Source organism: Canis lupus, chromosome 25, assembly GCF_011100685.1.
Source record: "Canis lupus familiaris isolate Mischka breed German Shepherd chromosome 25, alternate assembly UU_Cfam_GSD_1.0, whole genome shotgun sequence".
NCBI lineage: Eukaryota > Metazoa > Chordata > Mammalia > Carnivora > Canidae > Canis > Canis lupus.
The window spans coordinates 3156426-3179304 of NC_049246.1; the positions used below are offsets into that span (position 1 = coordinate 3156426).

The 22879-nt window shown below is 36.4% G+C and overlaps 1 protein-coding gene across 2 annotated transcripts in view; it reads left to right on the top strand.

Annotated features, from left to right (window-relative positions):
• Positions 1-22879, top strand: part of TRPC4 (transient receptor potential cation channel subfamily C member 4) — a 206991-nt gene that overhangs the window by 165757 nt on the left and 18355 nt on the right. For both annotated transcript variants that reach the window (XM_038573176.1, XM_038573177.1), the window contains exons 5-7: positions 2569-2708; positions 12828-13141; positions 20660-20855. In XM_038573176.1, coding sequence (XP_038429104.1) covers positions 2569-2708; positions 12828-13141; positions 20660-20855 — 650 coding nt within the window. The remainder of the gene's footprint in view (positions 1-2568; positions 2709-12827; positions 13142-20659; positions 20856-22879) is intronic.

Genomic DNA, 22879 nt, shown 5'->3' on the forward strand with positions numbered 1-22879 from the left:
CCATTCCTGGATATAGGTTTTTATTTCTTCTTACAAACCTAATTTTTGTTCAGTTATCCCATGCCTTCTGCCTAAAATATATCCCTTCAGCGATTCTTATAGTATGGGTCTCTTGGCAATAAACTCAGTTTTTGATTGTCTGAAAAAAATGTTTCAATCACTCTCCTTTATTAGAGCTGTTTGTGCCATGTATAGATAGAGTTCTGGGCAGACACCTTTTTTTTTTTCTAGCACTTTAATAGTGTCACTTGTCGTACATAGTTTTAGACAAGTTTAATGTCATTCCTTGATTTCTTCCTTTGAATGTGATGTTTCTTTTATTTCCGCACCATCCCCATTCCTGATGCCTTCAATGTTCTTTTTTTAGACATTTTGAATATGATATATCAGGGTATGTGTGTGTGTGTATTATTCATTCCGCCTGTGCAGAAGGCCAGACTGAAGTACATAGAATTGATTCCTGAAAAGGTACACGCATTTTGTTCTGCTAGAACATAATGCAGGAATTTGAGGCAGTATCGTCAGGAGCTAAGCTGGGTTTCTGTTTCGTGCTACAGTGTGTTTCAGAGCACCTTATGCTCTGCTTAGGATGGTGGTATGAACTGCATGTCTGTGTCCCCTCCAAATTCATCTGTTGAAATCCTAATCCCCAGTGTGATGGCATTTGGAGATGGAGCCTTTGAGAAGCAATTAGGCCATGGAGGTGGAGCCCTTGTGAATGAGATAAATGCCCTTATACAAAGAGGCCAGGGAGCTAGCTTGCTCTCTTTCTGCCACAAGATAAGTCAGTATCTACAACATGGAAGAGGGTTCTCACCATAGCTTGACCATGCTGATACTGTGATCATAAACTTGCAGCCTTTAGAACTATGAGAGATAAAGCTTTGCGGTTATAAGACACCTACTCTACGATACTTTGCTATAGTGGCCTTGACTGATGAAGACAGATGGGAGAGAGGGTTATTCTCAGAACTCCTGCTCTACTCAAACCTTTGTGCCTCCTCTATGCCCCTGTGCCTCAGAGGTCTTCTCTATTCATGCTCTTGCCACTCCTCCAGTGGTTGTCAGCTTCGGATTGCTACCAGGTGTTCGTTGGCCTGGTGATGTGAAACAGGCCAATTCTCTGTTGTCCTGGTCTAGAGTCAGACTTCATAGGACTATGCCCAGGCATTAGAGATGGAGGTTCTCTATGATCCATACCTTACTAATTATGGCAGTGACACTTGGTGGGTCATGTGCAGAAGAGACCTTCCTGGCCCTCCCCCTGTGGTAGGAAACCTCTGATGATATGATATAAACCCTAGGCCCAGGACTATTTCCTGCTCCTCCCAAAGGGCTCATGAGTTTTCCTCCCTAGGGAAAAGGAATACTCTATGCAAAAGAGCACGCAAATAGTTGGAAACTCCCCTTGTGTCTGTGTCCCAGGGGTTCTGTCTTCTTGTGCTAACTCAGACTCAGCCTTTAGAAGGTTGTTGAGAAGTTTTTCTGAAATTCTCTTACTCTCTTATATGATGCTTTTGTCTCTTACCCCTGCATTCTGCCACAGGTGAGCTAATGTTCACACTGACGCTCTCTTTGGAGGAACCTGCTTTTATTTGAAGTATAGGCACTTTGGTTTCTCATCTCTTTGATAGATTCATGAAAAGTTATGATGTTATAGTTAATCTGCTTTTTTCTGGCTTTTAGTGCAAGACAGATGTGAAACATTGTGCTACGCATTTGACATTCCAGACTACTGTTAAATAAAGTCATCTTATTTTCTTATGTTAAGTAGTTATGAAATCATATTTATCCTTTTAATATTTTCTGACTCTACACCCTTTGAAATCTCTCTCTTTCATCATTGGGCCCTAAAATTAGATTTAGAAAATTTTCATAATATTATGGAAATAAGATGATACATAGTGATAATTTATAAGTACTTCCTAGAATCTGAAAATTAAGACATTTCCTATTAAAAATATGACTATTATAAACGAAAGGGATTTTTATTTTCTCTGGATGTGATTTCAAAGCTATTGCTAGATGTAAGGTCTTCTAATGAAATATTGTGTATGTTATAATCTTTCTGTGTCTAGAACTGAATTCAGATCCCTAAAGTTGCTAATTGCTTACAAAAGCAAAGTATTCTGCTTGATGGAATTAAGACAGTTATGTTCAGCAGATGCATTTTTTTTCATGAATATTTGAGTCATCTCAACTTCTGAGGAAATATGTCTTTAGGTATTTGTTTATAAGTAAGTGCTACCATATTTTCCATGAGAAAAAAAAATATAGTTACAGAGAAATTATAGCTGATTCAAAAATTGCACCTTCTTATGAATGTATCAAATGAGTAAAAGCAAGTGAAACTGCTCTAAAAGCATTCTCTACAATTAGCTCCATGTTTTCTAAATTTTAAAGTCTGGCTGAGATTGAATATTATTGTCTTTAAAAGTAGATGTTTCATGTAGTGAAAAGGTATAGTCTCTTGTAGGTCCAGGAGTCTATAATTTTTAAGTTGCATATCTCTGTTTTTAGTAATTTGATTGAACACCACACTTACAGTGCATCTTTCTGTAATTGCAGGTTTTATATGGGGAGAAATTAAGCAAATGTGGGATGGTGGACTTCAAGATTACATCCATGATTGGTGGAATCTAATGGATTTTGTGATGAATTCCTTATATTTGGCAACAATCTCTTTGAAAATTGTTGCGTTTGTAAAGGTAACTATTGTTTCTATTATTGGTAAAATGTAAGTTCTGATAAATACTGATAGATCTTTGATTGCTATTAATTTTACTAATAATGTGACCTAGAACATTATGTATATGTGATATTCACCTCTTCATGACTTTATTTATAGATGGGTATAAAATACATAGATACTACCCAATTTATAGTCATAAAAGAAATTTCACAATATAAAGTTGTCACCCAACTGTGTTGCATCTAAATTGAATGATGCCTCAAAGTTACTCACAATAGTTGCTCTTGCTTCTATTCTTTTCCATTTCTAATGGAATTCTGCCTTAAACACTTTAAATTTTGGCAACCAAAAATCTATTTTTATCAGTTATACCTAACCAATAACATTACATAGACAGATCAAAATATTACTCTTTCAAAGCATTTAAATTATTTCAACTCAAAGTAATATAGTTTGATATAATTAGAACAGAATATAGTTTCTTTCTCCTCATCCCATTCAACATGACAGTGCCTGAAATCTCATACAATCGTCACTCCCCCAGATTTTGTACAATATCAATCTTTTCCAAACCACATAATTTATGGAAAACATTTTTGTTCTGCAACGGCAATTGGGACTATTTTGTACTTTGGGAAATGTTTTTCAAGCCAAAGTATTGTCTCCTTCCTGCCTTTCTTTTTTTCCCTCTTTTCTTTTCTCTCTCTTTTTAAAAATTTTCTCTTAAAACGATTAATGTAGAAGTAAAAACCAAAGGGTGTCTAATTGGGCTTTCTTTACATGAATGACTCCTGCAATTTAGTGATCTGACCTAGAAAATGCTAACATGTAGGTGAACTCCTGCTCATTTCATCTAGTTCTTTAAAATAGCAACCTGAGTCTTTGTCCAGTGTTTGACTCTGGCAGGGTAAAAAATGCTCAAAGTTGGGAAAGGCCACAGTTTCCAGAATTTGTTCAATTAAAATGTTGCCAGCACTCAGCAGAACATTTAGGAAAGAGCATTGGCTACTATTTTTATGAGAAGCAAACTATATTTTAAGAATAGAATGATAATTTGATAATTTTTCCTATCTGCACTGAGGTTAATGACCTTGACCTTAAGAGAGAAGATACTGTCTTAACCAAGTAGGTGATGCATCTTTGTAGAAGATGGGCAGTTTATTGTTACATACATATATGTCCAATTCCTATTTTCTTTGTAATGAAAATTAAGTATATCTATAAAGTGTTTTGGCCATCTCGTTACTAAAAAGTAATATATCTGCTTTTTTTGTGGTCCCATGTAGAATGTAAAATTCTGTGGTTATAGAACTACTGCAGTCCTTCTCAAACTTTCAGGTGCAAAATAATCACCTGGAAAGCTTGTTAAAACACAGATTCCTTTTCTCCATCCCCAGAAATTCTAAATTAGGACTATTAGGGAGGATCCTAAATTTGCATTTCTAGCAAATTCATTAGACAATGCTGATGTACCTGATCTAAGAAAGACATTGATTGATGCTGGACTATATAATTCTATTCAACAGCTAAGAGAAGTATAGGGTTGATTCCAAAAGGAACTTCTCTCTTATATTTTTACATGCAATATTTGTACTAAGATACAGAATATTTTTATATATTACATTTATATGGTGTTTACAGATAGTGCATATACATTCCAATCCATCAAGAACTCTGGCATATGGGGGTATAATTACATATATTAATACTTGTGGATTTTTGGTCTTAATTTTAGATATGAGATTTGAATTTTCTGCAAAAAGTTGTAAGTTCTTCATGTGCAACATCAATTTTAATAATAAAATGTAAATGTTGTCCATTATAGTACACCAAGGAAGAAATTATGCTTATAATTCAACTCGCCCACCCCATGCAATGAAGAAGAGGGAAAAAGATAAAAAGGATATGAAAAGTGCACAGAAATTACCTCAGATGATAATGATGTAAATAATGTGGAGTCTGGAGAAAAACCATGTGTTTATGTGCTGTGATCATAGGACTCCAACTATGATTGTAAATGTATAGCATGGAATGTTCTTTCTGAATGATCAGTTTGTGTGACTAAAACTTGAGTTGCATGGATTGTGTTTAATGGGTAGTGTTTTCTGAGCTCACTTCTTTCTTCCATTGCTTACTAGTTACGTGAACTTGGACCTGTTTCTCTGCCTCTCTGTGCCTCATCGATAAAAGAAGGAAACAAACAATTTCTGCCTTGTGTTGTTGGTATGGGCAGTAAATGAATTGATATAATTAAGAGGTCTATTATAAAATAAGGGTGCATTATTAATTTTTCTTTTTTCTCTTATACTCCTGTGTCCTCCTCCTTTTTCATATACTTTAAGCCCATTGGACTTGTCTTTTTAAATGTCTTTATTATGTCCCTTCATTTACTTTATGTTGAGAAAAGTTTGAGCTCTGGATTCACACTCACCTTTACTATGTGAAACCTGTATGATTTGAGGCAAGTTATTTAATATTGGCCTCAATGCTATTATCTGTCGAATGATGATAATAACTACAAAAGCACTTAACTTTGGGAATCCGACTTGTTGACTCATCCTTCCTTACCTTTTTTATCTTATCACTTAGTTTTTCATGCTAACTTTTAGATAATTTAGAAATTACTATTTCCAGAAAAGATGCTGTATTTATGTACTAAAATAGATTCTGCTGTAAGTAAGGAAAACAGCCATTATGTGAACCAATCAGTAAGAATTTCTGGGAGCACACTAACAAACCAGGATATCATCTGTTTGCTGAGAAGGCAAATGAGGTATATCCCCTGCCTTCAAGCAGTGCCCAGTCAGGTGGAAGAAAGAGAAATGCATATAAGTAACAGCCTTACCATACAATAAACTGTACAACAGTGACTGTGAGAGCATCAAGGAAGGAACTAAACTCTACTGGAGGTGTCTTGGAGAACAGAGCCAGTGGGCATCTAGTGAGTTCATGAATGTGCTTGAGTGTTCCAGAGAGAAAAGGCAATGTGCAATAAAGTCTGAGTGTGTAAAGGAGGCCAGTCTCTAAGAGAAATGATCCAGCAAATAAGGCCAAGGGGAGGAATGGAAGGGCTTTTTATATTCTGCTATAGAATGTGGGTTTTGCTCTATTAATAGAGAAGCCATCAATGAGATTTAAGCAAAGAATGATTCAAATGATAATGAATGCCTGATGTAGAGAAATGAACATAGGGGAAACTGATAGAGGACTGGATTTGAAAAAAAAATAGGAGGGAAGAGCCATAAGATTGGTTATTTATTAATTATGAAATATGAGGTAAATGGAATCCCCTGATGCTGCTTCCTGGTAAATAGTTTGCCTGTTGTGGGGCAGGCGAGGTTACCAACGAGTTATAACCAAGATCTCTGTAAGATTGTACAGGTTCTACCTCCAGTCTGAAGGTGCATTTAATAAATGGGAGCAAAAATCCAACCCTATGTCTTTTTAGCCAGGCCATGGACCCAGACCAGAAAAACTGTCAGTTCACAAAAAGGGAAACCTTTCTGAAATTGATTTATCCAGGAGAAACTTTTGGAATAGGTCTGGCAGAAAGGCCACTTTTGCTTAATTGATTTATCCTTTTAAAATTCATTGATGAAGAAGTGATTTAATAAAACAAAACACACATGTGCATACATACATACCAAAGGGTCCTTCTAACTAAGGCTATGGTTTGAGCTCTGATCCATACTTGATCTGAGTACTACTTATACCACTTCCTACCTGTGTGATTTGGGGCAAGTTACTTAATCTATACCTCAATTTTTTTATATGTGTAATGACACTAATAATCAGGTCCTATAGAATGTGAGGATTATATTAACAAACACTTCTAATGTCATAAATAGAGCTTAGTATAAGCATTGAGTAGTTTTTATTTTTTATGTTCCATGCAACCCATGCATTATATTGTACAAAGACAGTATGAAAGTATATGTGATTTCAGTGTTCTCCTTACATGCAAAGCTTTGTGGTGTTTCCTTAAATACCTTGATTCATTGACATGTCACAGCTCGTGAATTATAAGCTTTTTTTCCCATTTGCTCTTAATTCTTGAAGAAGGTTTGTTAACCATTTCCTCCTCTCACCATGTATGAAATATTAGTTAATCCAGAGCTTGTTGATGCCTGGGCACTCTCATAAAATGTTGTTTTATCTTCATTAGGACTGGTTTTCTCCTAAATATTACCCAGTCCTTTTCCATATGTACAACTTGTCTCATATTTTCTTTAGTCATTTGGCAGTAATGATTAAATCCCTATGCCTATTCCACAGTGTGATATAAATAATATTTTCAAAAATTTAATCATTATGGATAAGAACATTTATTTTAACATTCATCATGGAATTTTTCAGTCTTGTGAATAGTTCTGAGTAAATACCTCATTGATCTCTCCTATTCTTATCAGCTAGACAAGAGGCATAAAATATTGTTTCCATTTCACAAATGTTCTAATTGCAATGTACCCTCCAAATTAGGGAATTCTCTAAATATTCTTGAGTTGGCATGGCACAGAGCTCTGTAGGGATTTAAGTCCTAATGGTTTAATGCAGTACTATCTATCACAGGAGAAAATCATGCATCTCCGTATTGTCTTTCACTACTTCATTATCTAACCAGTTTGTGGAAAGGGAGGTGTTTTTACCTTATAAATCAAACATTAAAACCAGTGTGCATTTTCTATTTACTCTAATATGACAAATGTGTTTATTTTTGCATCAGCTTAACTTTTTATTCATGTTTATTGATTGCCTGTGTTTTAGAAGTACGTATCAGAGACTATAGAGTATATAAATAACCCAGTATCCTGATTCTGTTCATCTTCCTCTCTTAACACTTCTGCTAAGGTGTTCCTGACCTGGCTCCAGCTTTCTCTTAGAATCATCACTATCCCCAAACTCTCCATATTCCAGCTAGATTAAGGTACTCACATTTCTACAAAGGATTCATCTTTTCTAACAACCATTCTTTTGAATATGTCTATGATTCTTCACCCTAGAATGCTTTTTGACCTCCTCTCATCTATAAAACAATTTATTAGACACTCATTTCCTCAAATGCAGTAGACCGAGCTCCCTGCATGGAAAATTGGCAGGTAATCCAAGGGTGAATATTCTGTTAGATAGGTGTGCAATGAGTGAGTCTCTTAAAAAGAATCTGAGTAAAAATAAAGTCTTACAGAAAACCATGCTATGGTATATTTATACTAAATAGCAAATATGGGGATCCCTGGGTGGCTCAGCAGTTTAGAGCCTGCCTTCGGCCCAGGGTGTGATCCTGGAGTTCCGGGATTGAGTCCCACATCAGGCTCCCTGCATGGAGCCTGCTTCTCCCTCTGCCTGTGCCTCTGCCAATCTCTCTCTCTCTCTCTCTCTCTCTCTCTCTCTCTCTCTATCATGAATAAATGAATAAAATCTTAAAAATAAACAAATACTTGAAAGAAAGAGGAAGGTAGGAATTAATGTTCTTTGACAATTAACTCTTGACCCTTATTTTTCCTTTTTTAAAATTATTTTTTTTAAAAATCCAAGTATAACTAACATACATGGTCTTTCTCTTTCAAGGATCATTCTATAACATGGAACTATCAGCTCTGGTCAGCAGGATCCTAGTGTCCATTCATCTGTGGCCAGAGGGTACCTGTCAAGGGAAGGATTAGCATTTCTTATTTAATGTCTGTTTTCTTCACTATCTAATAAGCTCATATGACATAAACTGTGTGTTATTTGCTCACCACTGTGAAGATGATGTCTAACACAGAGTAGGCACTCAGCATATATTTCATGAATAATGAGCAGCTGAGGAATCAAAATAATTAGAATTTAAATCCATTCTAGACAAAGAACCTGATACTCATGGAAAGGAATTCTGGTGAGAATGTGAAGTAATTTGGGGAATGACCACTACTAAAGGTTTGAGCCAAGGCGTTAAATACCAAACTGAGCACAAATGGCAGGTCAATCTCAAAAAGAAGTCAGGACCCAGATTCCAGAGGCTTCATGTGACATGTTGGAAAATTAGAATTCCATCCCAAGAATATCGCAGTTCTTGAGTGCATTAAGCAAGATATGAGGTAGTCTGACTGGCCCTTTTAGAAGAAGATTCTTGGAGGAAACAGATGATGGTAGAAATAAGATCCAGGGCAGGGAGAGCAATTAGCAATTATTATTATGATAATTTCTGTGGGAAACAGAGGATACCAATGAAGAGGCGTAAGCGATATATATGAAAATTTCAGTTTAGAGCCTTAAGGTTCCAAAGCGAAGACTCTCCACCTGAAATTTTGCTTCGGGTGATTTGCTGCCACTCACTAAGATCAGAGAGCATAAACAGAGAGTTTGAGGAGGAACAGATCATGAATTCCACTTCTGGCCTGTGAGTTTGAGATGCCTGTGAGATCTCCATGTGGACACATCAACGAGGCAGGAAAGCATAAAATATGACTGTAAGGGCAGACGTCTGGGCTGGAGATGGAGGGCTGGGAGTCATCAGCACATAACTAACAGTTGAGATCATTGAAAACCATCAGGGAGAGTAGACAAGATGAGAAGAGAAGAGGCTTATGAAACAAAGTATTTAAGGAGCAAATGTGAAGGAGGGACCTGCATGGGATCCTGAGAAGTGGCATCCCGATGGCAGAAAGCAAACATGCAAAGATTAAAAAATGAATATGGATTTTGTGAAGAAGTTTTAGAAAATAGGGCTAAGGAGAAATTTTAAGTTCAAGTTAAGCTTTTAACGCCTAATAATAGAGTTTGGAAAATGCATTTCAAATTGAAGAATTAGAATTTTTTGCTACAAGTCCGTCTGTAAGGATTTTAACAATTGCTTTGCAAAACAATGCCTGTATTTAAAAACTGAAGTTCAACGTATATGTAAATGACAGGAGAAAAATGAGAAAAGCAAAACCAAAAAGAATGACTTCAAGAGATAATTACTAAATGTTTATATCTCCATTTTTTTTTATATCTCCATTTAATCCTGATAGAAAACAAGGTTTCTGGATCAGAGAACAAATTACTTCCATAACAATCTGAACATTGGTTCCTCATACTCCAGTTCCCCACAGGGCAACAGATGAGAGCCAGATGTACCCTTTGCATCCAGGAGTTTGTACCACAGGAGGGGAACTGGGAAAATATGAATCTTAGAGCTTGTATAGTATAGCTGTGCCAGCTGCTCACCTTCCCCCTGGAGAAAGAGAGAGACCTTAACTTTCCGAAGTAAACAGATTCTCTTAGGGGAGGCAAAGGTCCCTAGTTTTATTATCCTTAGAATCTAAGCAGATGGCTCCAGGGGAGATGTTTCCAAATCTCTCAGAAAGTCTCTATATTTAACTTCCCAGGCTTATTTGCCATTCAGACATCTTTTAACAGCCATGCAATGTTTTGCTCAGGAAGCCCTGACCATGCATAAATGTGAACATATTCACATAGCATTGTTTCCCAACAATTATCAGAAGTGCTAGACTTTGAAGCAGACTTGCGTAATTATACTGGGGAAGAATCTAGCATTTCCTGATTTGTCAAAATGGAAAACCTTCCTCTTGATTTTGCAAGTCCCAGCTCAGAGAGTTTTCTAAGAAGGGATCTAAAGTACCTACCATGTCACCGGGTGATGATGGAGTCTATATTCAACCGCCTGTGAGACCTAGAACAATGAACAGCATCTCTAGGAAATTGAATAATATCAAAGGACCCTTAAAGCTTGAACAACATGTAATCTCTGTTCATTTCCGGCCCCATCCACCCCAGGCAGAATTTATCACTTTCTCTTCTCTGTTCTCACAGTACTTTGCGTTAATCTCTTAGAAACATTGCTATTATTAGGTGTGCCTCCCACCTTCACTGGACAATAAGTACTCAAAGGAAGAAAATGTTTCTTGGGCACCCATTGCACGCAGGGCAGTGTATTAGATGTTGTGAGGAATTCCAAGTAAATGATCACATCCTTAAGAATGCTTACTGTGTCAAATTATGTATACATTGAGATACAGTCCTAAGCCATATTAACTTAAAGAGAGAGAAAGAGAAATATAGGATTAGCCATCAAAGGGGGTGGGGGAATGTTCTCTACTTAAACATGTGTCTTTCAAGGGAAGTGAGAAAAAGAAGGTGAAGGTGATCTTAATCTCTGAAGGAAAACGTGCATCGTATGAGATGACCAAGAGAAGATAATTCGATGGTGGTTGATACTACAAACCCTCACTTTGATATGTGTTATAATGAATAAAAAATATTAAATTTTTAATTTTTTACATATATGCAAGATGACCTATTTTTTGGTGAACTTAGGAATGTTCAAGAGCAGTTATCAACATTTAAAAATAGAAAATAATTTCCTTCTAGCTCAAACTTGATTGTTTTAAATTGTCACTCAAGCAAGAGTCTGGGTATTAGAAAAAAATCAGAAACTTGTGATGTATTTTCTTCCCAGGGAGATTTGAAAAATACTATCTATTAGTTTCAAGAGAATTAATTAACATTTGTAAAGGTCTTTGGTATAAAATGTAATATAAAAAGAAAGGAAATATTCTAAAAGTCTGATGGGACTCATACAGAAATCCAACTTTTTTTTTCCTAACATGATTATTAGGAAAAAGATGCAGTTGTCTAGACATTTTTTAGGGAAGTGTATGAAGAAGAGAATTCAATTTATTGTTTGGTTCCTACAGAGGTTTAATTATAGATTTTTGGAACACGGTATTTCAAAGAGCATTTTTAAAAAAATTTTTTATTGGAGTTCAGTTTGCCAACATATAGCATAACACCCAGTGCTCATCCCCTCAAGTGCCCCCCTCAGTGCCCATCACCCAGTCACCCCAAACCCCTGCCCACTTCCCCTTCCACTACTCCTTGTTCATTTCCTAGAGTTAGGTGTCTCTCATGTCTTATCACCCTCACTGATATTTTCACTCCTTTCCCTTTATTCCCTTTCACTAATTTTTATATTCCCCAAATGAATGAGACCCTATAATGTCTGTCCTTCTCCAATTGACTTATTTTCAACTCAGCATAATACCCTCAAGGTCCCTCTACCTCGAAGCAAATGGTGGGTATTTGTAGTTTCTAATGGCTGAGTAATATTCCATTGTATGCATAAACCACATCTTCTTTATCCACTCATCTTTCGATGGACACCGAGGCTCCTTCCACAGTTTGGCTATTGTGGCCATTGCTGCTAGAAACTTCGGGGTGCAGGTGTCCCAGCGTTTCACTGCATCTGTATCTTTGGGGTAAATCCCCAGCAGTGCAATTGCTGGGTCGTAGGGCAGATCTATTTTTAACTCTCAAAGAGCATATTTGACCTTGTTTTTAAAAACGAATATAAATTTACTTCAGGAATACAAAGGATAAATTCCATTTTGCTCTTTATATAGTTCAGAGTTAAGATAATTCAAAGCTGGCACTTTAATTAACTGAGTCTTACTTTTCAAATAATTGCTGGTCAAAGTCTAGTAACAGCAAGAATGTTCATGTAATATCACGTTTTACATATTAAATATAAAAAATTAACAACTCATTGACTTCCAGGGTGATTTCCAAGTTGGGTTTTATCTGCATTTGGAATATAACAGATACAAAGCACTGATAGTCGTGCCCATATTGGTCATTACTATTTCCAGGGCAATGGACCAGAACTTCCACTTATTATATATAATTTGTATCCTACATGCATTCATCTAGACTAGGCAAATGTGTCAAATACCGTAAGTAAAACCATTGGTAATTTTGTTCAAAATTTAGTAGTTTTCCTTTATAATGTAGCTTTCTTTGTTACCATGTTGCTTTTCCCCATATAAAATCAGATTTTTTTTTCCTATGTAGCATTTTCTTTTTCTCTTTCTAAAGTTCCATCAGAAAGGTCAAGGTCAGATGTAATTCACATATTAACAAATTACTACAAATGACAAGGACAGACCAGGCAGGCCACTTTTATTAAAGCTTAGAAATTATAAATGGCTTTAATAAACTGTTATTTTTGTGTAGATGGATATTGCTGCCACCATCACGGAGGACATTGGCCACCGTGGAGACCCTACAGGCCATCATGCTGGATCTACCTGTCCTGAACTTGACATAGTCATATGTATGTGTTTGTTTTATTTTCTCTTTGTTTCTCTTTTTTCTCCAGTACAGCGCACTTAATCCACGGGAATCTTGGGACATGTGGCATCCCACGCTGGTGGCTGAAGCTTTATTCGCCATCGCAAACATCTTCAGTTCCTTGCGCCTGATCTCGCTGTTTACGGCAAATTCTCACCTGGGGCCTCTGCAAATATCTCTGGGAAGAATGCTCCTAGACATTTTGAAGTTTCTATTCATATACTGCCTAGTGTTGCTAGCGTTTGCAAATGGCCTAAATCAATTGTATTTCTATTACGAAGAAACAAAAGGGTTAAGCTGTAAAGGCATACGATGTGAAAAGCAGAATAATGCATTTTCAACGTAAGTCAAACAGACGCTTTTATTGGTAATTTTATGCAGAATTCAGAGTATTACATTATGAATTTGAACCATGACAAGTGGTTGCAAAGAAAATTGTGCTTAATGCAGAAAATGGAATTAACAGGGCTTTGAATACAAATGGATCCTTCTGACATATATATATATATATATACAGCATATTTATTTTAAATCTTAGTAAAATGGTCTTTTAAAGGACCTCGTAGAAAGGAAAGCTATATATTTAGTTTTAAAATATGGAATAAAGAGGAAACTTCTGCCCTACTGACAGCTTACAAGCATGGTAAAAGACAATCTATGTAAGTACTTTTTGAGCTTTCCTGTGTTTTCTGGATAGGAAAGTCCCCCCACGTGTTCTTTCACTCTTCACACACAAAAGAATCTAAACATGTAGAAATAATCCAAAATAGGAACCCCAGGCTAACCACTAACCACTATAATTATGCACACAAAACTCTCTGTGCCCTTACACTCGATGAGCAGGAGGTCTCATTCAGTGTCAGCCTCTGGTCATTCTGAGGCAGGTTTGCTGACAGCACAGGCACATGCCCCCTTGTCTGACACCCACACAGTCCTCGTGGAACACACCTCTGCATACCTGTGTCCTCTGTGATCACCAGACAGCTGTGATAAGCAGTTCATTCGCAGATGAATGAAGAAGTTAGGTAATGTTCCTCCATGCCAGAACTGCAAATAAATAAACAAATGATCCTTCTGTAGGTGACTAAAAATCAGACCCTCTTCAGGGGCTGTTAGAGACTTTTATGTGAAATAAGAGAGTACAGCAATTTCTCAAACAGGAAAAAAATCAATACCTTCATATAAACTAAGTCACTTACGACTACGATATTCTTGTTAATTCATTTCCGTACCTGTTCTATCTTTGATCCCAATATTTAAAACTCCATTTTAATTAATCAGCATCTACTTCTTTGCACATAAAAATTTTAATCTCAGCCTTAGCAGCCTCGGATCCTTTCAGAAATAGATTTGCTACAAACCATGAGTCATAGAGGAAACAAAAGGTCATCTCAGCTTCACCTTATCCCTTCATCCCTTGCTCCCAGCCTCAATTCTTCTACTCTTTGGCAGTAGTTCTCCAGCCTGACCAGCTACCTCAACCCTGTCATCTTCCTCGTGCCCTGACCTTCCTGTCATCTTTATGACCCCAGACGGGAGGGGTTCAGTGGAAGCAATGTAGCAATGTAGCCCTTGAAGCAATGTCCTTGTGACTAGCGTGGCCCTGGATTGTGTCTCTGTTTTGATACTGGAAGGTCCTCTTTCCCCACTTGTTTGTGCTCCTTGACATGGTAATTTGCTCCTGGTGGCTGAGACTAGAGATGTACAAGGGTCAGATCCCACCAGCTTCATGCGTGGCCTCAAAGTGAGCCTCTTACAAACGTCCTGGATACTGTCTGCTGTCTCTTGATTTCTGATGGAGAGCCCTTCTGCTCACCGGCTTTCACAACTTCCTTGTCACCGCGTACTGCATGCACCTGCCTCCACCATCCCACCTACCATCTCCTTCTCATCCTGTGCTTTGTCTACCGGGGGGGAACTTCCACGCAGCACCTAGAACTGAGGTACCTCGGTTGTGTTTAATTCGGGGAGCAGTTCTGGTTCCAAGATTCAGCCCCTTCTCATACATCCGATTCATCTGCACTTAACCCCCTCCTAATTCATGATCCCTGAGTTCCCAGGAATCACATTGCCCTCTTCCTGGTTTTGTGGTAAATGATTACAAGTTATGAACCAATTTTACTCTCTGTCCAAGAAGTTCTTCCGCAATGGAAGTCTGAGGCAAAAATATCTAGTAGAAATTGCATGTTAGAGGCAAATGTTAAGCAAGGTTAAATTGCTTGGATTGTGTGTTATTTTAGTGTACCCATGCCAGTAGTCTCCTCTATTTTCATGAAACGCAACGGATACTGCATATCTCAGAAATTAGAGGCCCAAATCATTCAGCCCGAATAAATCAGGTATTCTATGTGAATTTTTTTCCAGATCATAGAATGTAAATCTGCAAGCAAGAGATTATTCAAAAACTAAAAAATATAGCAACAACTCTTAGCATCACTAGTGTACTAGAATGTATAGAGTGTCCGAGGCAGGCATAAGTCACCTGTCCCTAGATGACCCTGTTTCAATATAAGGGGTGCCAGTCACTGCAAGGGGATGTCTAGTGATGCCCTCTGGGCTCCTGCTCTACATTTTATTTCTTTGCTTCTGTTGGTCTTTGGTTTTCTATTTATAATTTCTTTTTATTAATTTCTTTTTATAATTCATAATACTCCATAAATTTCTTTTTTTTTTTTTTTTACTACCCATTGCCTCAGATTTTATTCCATCGGAAGATTAAAATACAATACTTCATGTAAAGTACCTAATACAGCGCTTGCCATAGAATATGATTTAAAAAGAACTTAGCCACATTGCATCTGGTCACGATTATCAGTAGTGGTAGAACGTTATCTCCTACCACTGTCTCCCTGGTTCCTCCCTATTACTCCTTCCATTCAGGGTGAGAACGGAAGCTGAAACTCTGAGCCCTGGGTTTCCCATTCACTTCTGCCTCTGTCTCTCTCCTTCCTTTCATCCAAACAATCCTGAAAAGAAGCCTGAACAGGATATCTTGTTTTCTTCTTACTCATTCTTCATCCAGTGGCGATGTGGCTGTGGCTTCCATCAGTCCAGCAACACTGCTCTAGAAAATATTTGGAGCCTCCATATCCTTACTGTCAAGGGTGACTTAGCTTAAAACTTAAACTGTCTACATCATGTGACTCTGTTAACACTTTACTATTGAAATCTTGCCCTTTAAATTCAGTGTTTCTATGTCTTTATACTTTGTCTCCTCAAATTTTTCTCACTGTTCTTTGATCATTGTATTTCAGTTGTTAGTTTTAAATAGTGATATCTTGCCTCAGTGACTATCTTCAGATCATGTTACAGGAGCCCCGTGAAGACTCCTCTGTGCTTTTGGATGCAGCCCTGATGTCTTGAGGGATGTCACTAGCACAGAACTCTCTCCCTAAGATCTGTAAGTTCAACTGTCCTTTGATGCCTCTCCATGCAGATCTCCTAAAAATTTCAACCCAAAACCTGATCAGAATCGCTCGAAAAATTTGTTCTCCTTCCTCCTCAATTCTCTTTCTTGGCCAGTGCTATCACCACTCACCCAGAAACTTAAAACAAAAACTTGTGCTTTATAATTGATCCCTCCTTCCCCTGCCCCTCTGCACACAATCCTTGGTATCTATCTCTGCTCTCTTTGTTATCCCGGCATCATGTTCCCGTGTTCACTGCCCATGCCTAAATCCCAGTTCCCCTGCCCCTGGTCTCTGCCTCCTTCTCTATGTCTTCCATCTTGTTCCCTGAGTGATCTTTCTAAACCAAAATCTTGACACTTACCTGTTTAAAGTGTCTAAATGCTTTTTCATTCCTGACTGGATACAGCCACATTCCTTAGCATGACACACAAGATCCCTCAGTGATCTGTCCCTTGCTTCCTTGCTTCCTTATCTAGCTCCATCTTTCTCCATTCCCCAGTAACATTTTACTCAACATTTTCTAATCAATCCCCAAATATATCATATTCTTCTCTCATCCCAGAATGCCCTTTTTCTCCCTTCCTAGTGGCAAAACTGTCTTCTGCTTTCCAAATCCTACCTCAGATGTCCCTTTTCCAGATGTCTTCCTGATCCTCTCCTGACCGTGAGCTCCCAATGAGCACAGACTGATCTGTGTCTTCGCTGTCTTTCCTTTCAGTTCCACCAGCAAATGGACACTTCTTTCTGTTCTTTTTAGGCTTCCGCATTGTTTTCTCTTTAATATGGGAAGAACTGCATGATACTAAAAAAACCCCACAAATATCTGCTCACTGAAATGATTCTACATGAAATTTTAAATTAATAGTCTTTGCTCAAGGAACTCGCTTATGAAGAGAGAAGCATGGGCTTTATGACACATATTGGCTCATTAGAAAAATCCTTTTATGTTTATGGAGGTATATTCTTCAGAATTGGAACTGGCCAACTGAGCTCATACTTCATCTGTTTTAATATTACATTATTCCTTATAAACTAAGAATAAAATATTCAGATGTGTTTTCTGTTAATTGATGTTTACTCATCACTTTCATCTCAAAAGATAGAGGGAAACCTCAACTGTGAAATATATTACTTTTTACTTGTTCTCTTTCTCCAGCTATTAAGTATTTAACTGGGGAGCAAGCTAATTTTTTTTAAGTAGCAACTGAGAAATATCTTTGAAGAGCAAGAGACAAAAAAGTTATCTTTGGAAGGCAATGCTGTAGCATCAATCCATAGAAACTTCCAGGTTTTAATCAACTAGGGTTTTATGCTAAGTATTATTTAGTTAAGTGTGGCGTTATCCTCAAAACCGTTATATTCTTATCTCACCAAAGAATAAGGAAAACAGTTGTTATGTAATGGTAGTCTTCAATATACTGCAGCTAATGACTTTTCAATCTATGGGTGATCTTACTATCCATAGTTTTGGGAATCACTAATTGTGGAAACATTTCTAGAAGCAGTGGCTTTAAAATGTTAACATACATTGATTTTTTTAGTCCATATAATAAAAGAATAATTCACATAATAGTATAAATAAGAAACAAATTTAGGATTGATACTAAAGTCTAAATCTAAAAGTTAATATATTTTGGTTAAGTAGAACTGTTCTGCACATCTCACTTCTGATTGATTTCGCTGAAGAAAGGAAAAGATAAATAAGAATGAAATCCAGAATTAATCACAAAGTGTCACCTTATTTTGAATTTTCTTTTCAAATGCTAATTAAAAATACATATAAACGTTTTGCCAAAGGGTTTGCTAATATTCTCTAATAATTAGTAGTTCTTATTTAGACAGAAGCAAATCAGTATTATTCAACCATAGCAATCCATTTATTCTACATTAGTTTTTATTTGAACATTTAAAAAAGTAACTGTTACGGGATTTATGTGGCATTTTATATAATTTATTATTAATTATTAGCACTTATATTATGTGACTTCTAGCTTTCTCTCTAAAATGCTATTGATATCAGGAAAACCAGCTGAATTATATTTGTATATTTGTGGTGAGAATATACGTCATTTAGAAAGAATAAAATTATCTCACATTGAGCCCAAATGACAGTGTCATTAATTTTAGAAATTGTCCTTAAAATTACTAAAGATAAGGAACTTAGGCCTTGGATTAAATTTACTTATTTCCTGAGAAAGTTTTCAAAGAATTACTTAGAGTAGCCTTTACTAAGAGCCAGTGAATTAAATTAAACTTTGCCTGATAGTGTTAGAATCTGACATCCTGGTTGTCCTTTAACATAGTCATCTCTATACGTGATGTACATTGCTGCTGGCATGACAAAGTCTGATTAAGGTCGATTATATCAGCTCCTTTACCATTTTATGATAATTTTCTCCATTGTTGGATAGCTATAGCAAAGTAAATCAATAAATAATTACATTTCATATTTTATAATTAAAATTTAAACATTTAAAATATGGAACTTATTTTTTTAAAAAGCAATAAACCTGAGAAAAAAAGCCCTGAATGCCAATTAAGATATCCTTAATTAGGTTCTCCCACTTATACTGTAGACCAGAAATTCATGGAAGTTTTCAAGTAACAGGAATTTGATCCAAATCATGCACAGGATCATAGCCTTTGATCCTCTGAGTAAGGATTGATCTTAGTAAGGGCAGAATGTAGAGTAAGGCATGGCTACAGGAAGAGCAGGAGGTGACATAGCTGAGGACCATTAGATCATTTATTCTGAGAACCAGTGTTAATCTGAGTCATCTATTCCATGTATCTTTTCTTTGGTAGTTACTTGGCTTATTTCTGTTCAGTTCTCTTTTCTTTTGTTTTTGTGGTCTCAAACCTTTGGCCTCTCCTAATTCCAATGCCTCACACTCTCCATCATGACATTTCAGCCCCTTTTGGCTGCTGCCTCATTCTCTTGATATTTCTAATGTAAATTTTTATAGAGAGGAAATCTGATAGTGTAGGCTCATTTTTTTCATATCAGTCCATGCCATTAACCCTTGGTTGGCTTCATATGAATTGGCTTTCCTTGGGTCACTTGATCTCTGAAATCCTACCTCCTTAGTCACCATTTCAGGTATGAGAATATTTTATGTTTTTGTTTCTGCAATATGTGACTGAAGTCTTATTTTAACCATTTGTCAAAGAGTATAAAAATCCTGTTATCTTCTTATTACATTACGGTAAGATGTTATAATGGTCATGCTGAAACAGTTCTTCATTTAGGGTCAGACACTCTTCATCTTACCCCATTTCTTGGTCTAAGTTAAGGAAATTCTACTTTCAGTAAAACACCAGAGTTCATTCATTGGTAGGGATGAATTAAATGTTCTCAGAAATAGAAAAAAATAGTAAATTTTGGTATTTGAGCATTCTGACATTTTGCCATCTTACAGGATTCACCATGTCAACTTGAATTGTAACTGTGGAAATCCACAATGATAACATTATTTTTAGTCCTTCTACAACCAAGAAAGCAAAAGCATCTCAACAAACTGACATCTTTCAAAGACTAAGCTTGAGGATGTATCATTTATTAACTATCAGTGCCCTAGAATACTGGTTAGCAAGTTTTCTGTGAAAGGGATAGTAAATATTTTAGTCTGTGTGGGCCATATGTTCTCCATTGCAGCTACTCACCTCTATGATTTTAACACAAAAGAAACCATAGACAATGCAATGACCGATTATGGCTGTGTTTCAATAAAACTTTATTTATGGACATTGAAATGTGAAATTATAAAATTTTCACATGTCACAGACTAGCTCTTTTGATTTTTTTTCCCAACCACTTGAAAAAGAAAAAAAAAAAAAACATTCTTTTTTGTTTTGTTTTCTATTTTTTCCCTAATTTTATTTATTTTTTTGTATATTTTTTATTGGAGTTCAATTTGCCAGCATATAGCAATAACACCCAGTGCTCATCCCATCAAGTGCCCCCCTTAGTGCCCATCACCCAGTCACCACAACCCCCAGCCCACCTCCCTTCCACCATCCCTTGTTCATTTCCCAGAGTTAGGAGTTTCTCATGTTCTGTCACCCTCGCTGATATTTCCCACTTATTTTCTCTCCCTTCCCCTTTATTCCCTTTCACTATTTAGAAAAAAACATTCTTAATTCAGGAGCCATACAAAAACAGGCTGTGTGTCAGATGTGTTGTCCCTTCTCTAGGAAACTAAACACCTTTCAAAGCTCTTGGAAAAATTAAGTACACCTAGGAAAATTAAGTACACTGTTTGTACTATATGATGAAAACAATTTTCTTCAATTCCTTTTATTAAGTTTAATTTTGCAATTCTTTAATGCTTTTTATTCAGCTTAATCTTTAAATTAAATAAATATAAAAGGAATAAAGGTCTATTGTTATATCTTACTGTTCAATAGTTCTATTAATACAGCTATTAGTGTCATTTTATCTTTATTCCAGGTTGTTTGAGACACTCCAGTCCCTGTTTTGGTCAATTTTTGGGCTGATCAATTTATATGTGACCAATGTCAAAGCACAGCATGAATTCACAGAGTTTGTTGGTGCCACCATGTTTGGGACGTACAATGTCATCTCTCTGGTTGTCCTACTCAACATGTTAATAGCTATGATGAATAATTCTTACCAACTCATTGCAGTAAGTTGAATAACTTTATTTTGATTCAATATTTCCTCCTAGAATATGTTGTTTCTAGCCAAACTCTATCCTATTTATCATAGAAAACAGAGTCTGCAATTGACTATTGAGACAGAACAGAATTATAAATGTGTAGTTTGAAGTTTTTAAAACAGTATTATACCACAATTGGCAAAATACTAATTTAGTTTTGTCATATTATGAAGGATTATAAAATAAACTAAATCTATCTTGCCAGGCAGTCATTGGTTATGGCAGGCACTGGGGAAGGTATGAAATATGAACAAGTGGCTCATCTCTATGCAGCGTCCTTGGCATTTTGTGTTGTCTCTGTCCATTTAACCTACAGTCTTGGTTTAAACAAACTCATGTCAGCCTGGCAAGATACAAAAGCTAGCCTAGAGAGGAGTCTGTGGGAAAATGCTACAGGATTTTCATTTTCTCAAATCCAGAAAAGGCAATGTAGGAGTAACCCTCAATTCTACAGCAGAGTATGCAATACTATATATGTTTATTTGAAACTCTAGAACCCAAACAAGTTAGTTTATTTATTCATTTATTCAACAAATTCTTATTGAGAACATTATGTTGCCAACTACTATTCTAGGAACTAGAAATACAGCAATGAATAAGAAAGCCAAAGCAAAAAAAAACAAAACAAAAACAAAAACAAACCAAAAAAAAAAAAAACTGAAAGAAAGAAAGACAAAGCCCTTTGTCTCCTTGAACTTACCTTCATATCAATGGCCATTAGCAATAGCAAACAGAACAAACCCATACTGGAATTAAATACATTTAAGTTTTTCATATTTATACTTGAGGCAGGTAGCATTTTATAAGCATAATTTATAACCATAATTTTCTCTTTAAATAACTACAATTATATTGCATCTTCGAATCTATTGCTAAACCGCTGAAGTGTTATTTTGAGACACAGCATTCTGAATTTCACTTAAACTGTCTTTATAGAGGCAAGATACCTGTCACAGATGAAAAACTGCATAAAATATGATTTTTATTTACTGATTCACAAACTTAGTATTTGCATTGGATATACCTAGGTCCTAGGATTTGCAGGTGAATATCTGAATTTGTGGAGCTTCATTTAAGCATATTGCAAATATGGATTTTTTAAGAAAGTCTCTATGTACTTGTTTCAGAAATTCTGTGTTCCTCTGGTCAGCATAACAAAACATGGATTCTATTTTCCAGAACACCTTCCAAAAAACAAGGAATCTCTAATTATCAAGCTATAGATAGAGAAACTGTATATACAATTTGGATCCTATAAAACATCAAATGTATTGATTTCATCAAGAAAAGAACATTATTTAAGAATAGTATGACTTTTTTTCTTCTTTATGGGGTGTGTCTTTCTAGGTGACTTTTTAAAAAGATGAGAACAATCTTCAAATCGCTGTATTTGTTTAGCTCAAACTCATAAACTACTTGAGAGGAGAGCAGACATGGAGAACAGGTGTACCTCTCAGCATCATGGGCATGATGGCTCCTTGGAGCATGAATATGCCAACTAATTGAATTTCACCTGCGTAACAGAAGGTGGTTTTGGTAATCACCAGCATAGAATATTTCATTTCCAGTTTCTCTGCTATAGATTTTGTTATAGACCCTCTCAGAATCCCAAACCATGAGCAAAAGAGTCTGCCTTGTGTTAGCCATAAGGGAGCATAATGAGGTCTGTATAATCTTTAACTTGTGCCTCCCGGAGAATCAGAAGGCATAGAATCTACTCAGGAGCCAACATTTACCGAAGTGACTGCCTTTTCATTACCTTAAGCTGATTCAGCTGACCCCCATTCTCCATGACTATAGCAAATGATATATACTTTAGTTCATTACTACAGAATCTATAAGCCTGTTTAGAAAGGAAGCTGGGGAAAGGGGAAGAAATAGAGGAGAGGAAGAGGGGAGAAAGGGGAACTGGAACTTCTGTACTTCTGTCTTTTGATCAGTGCATCCAATCAACATTTGCTAAGCAACAATGAAGGCCACACATTTTCTAG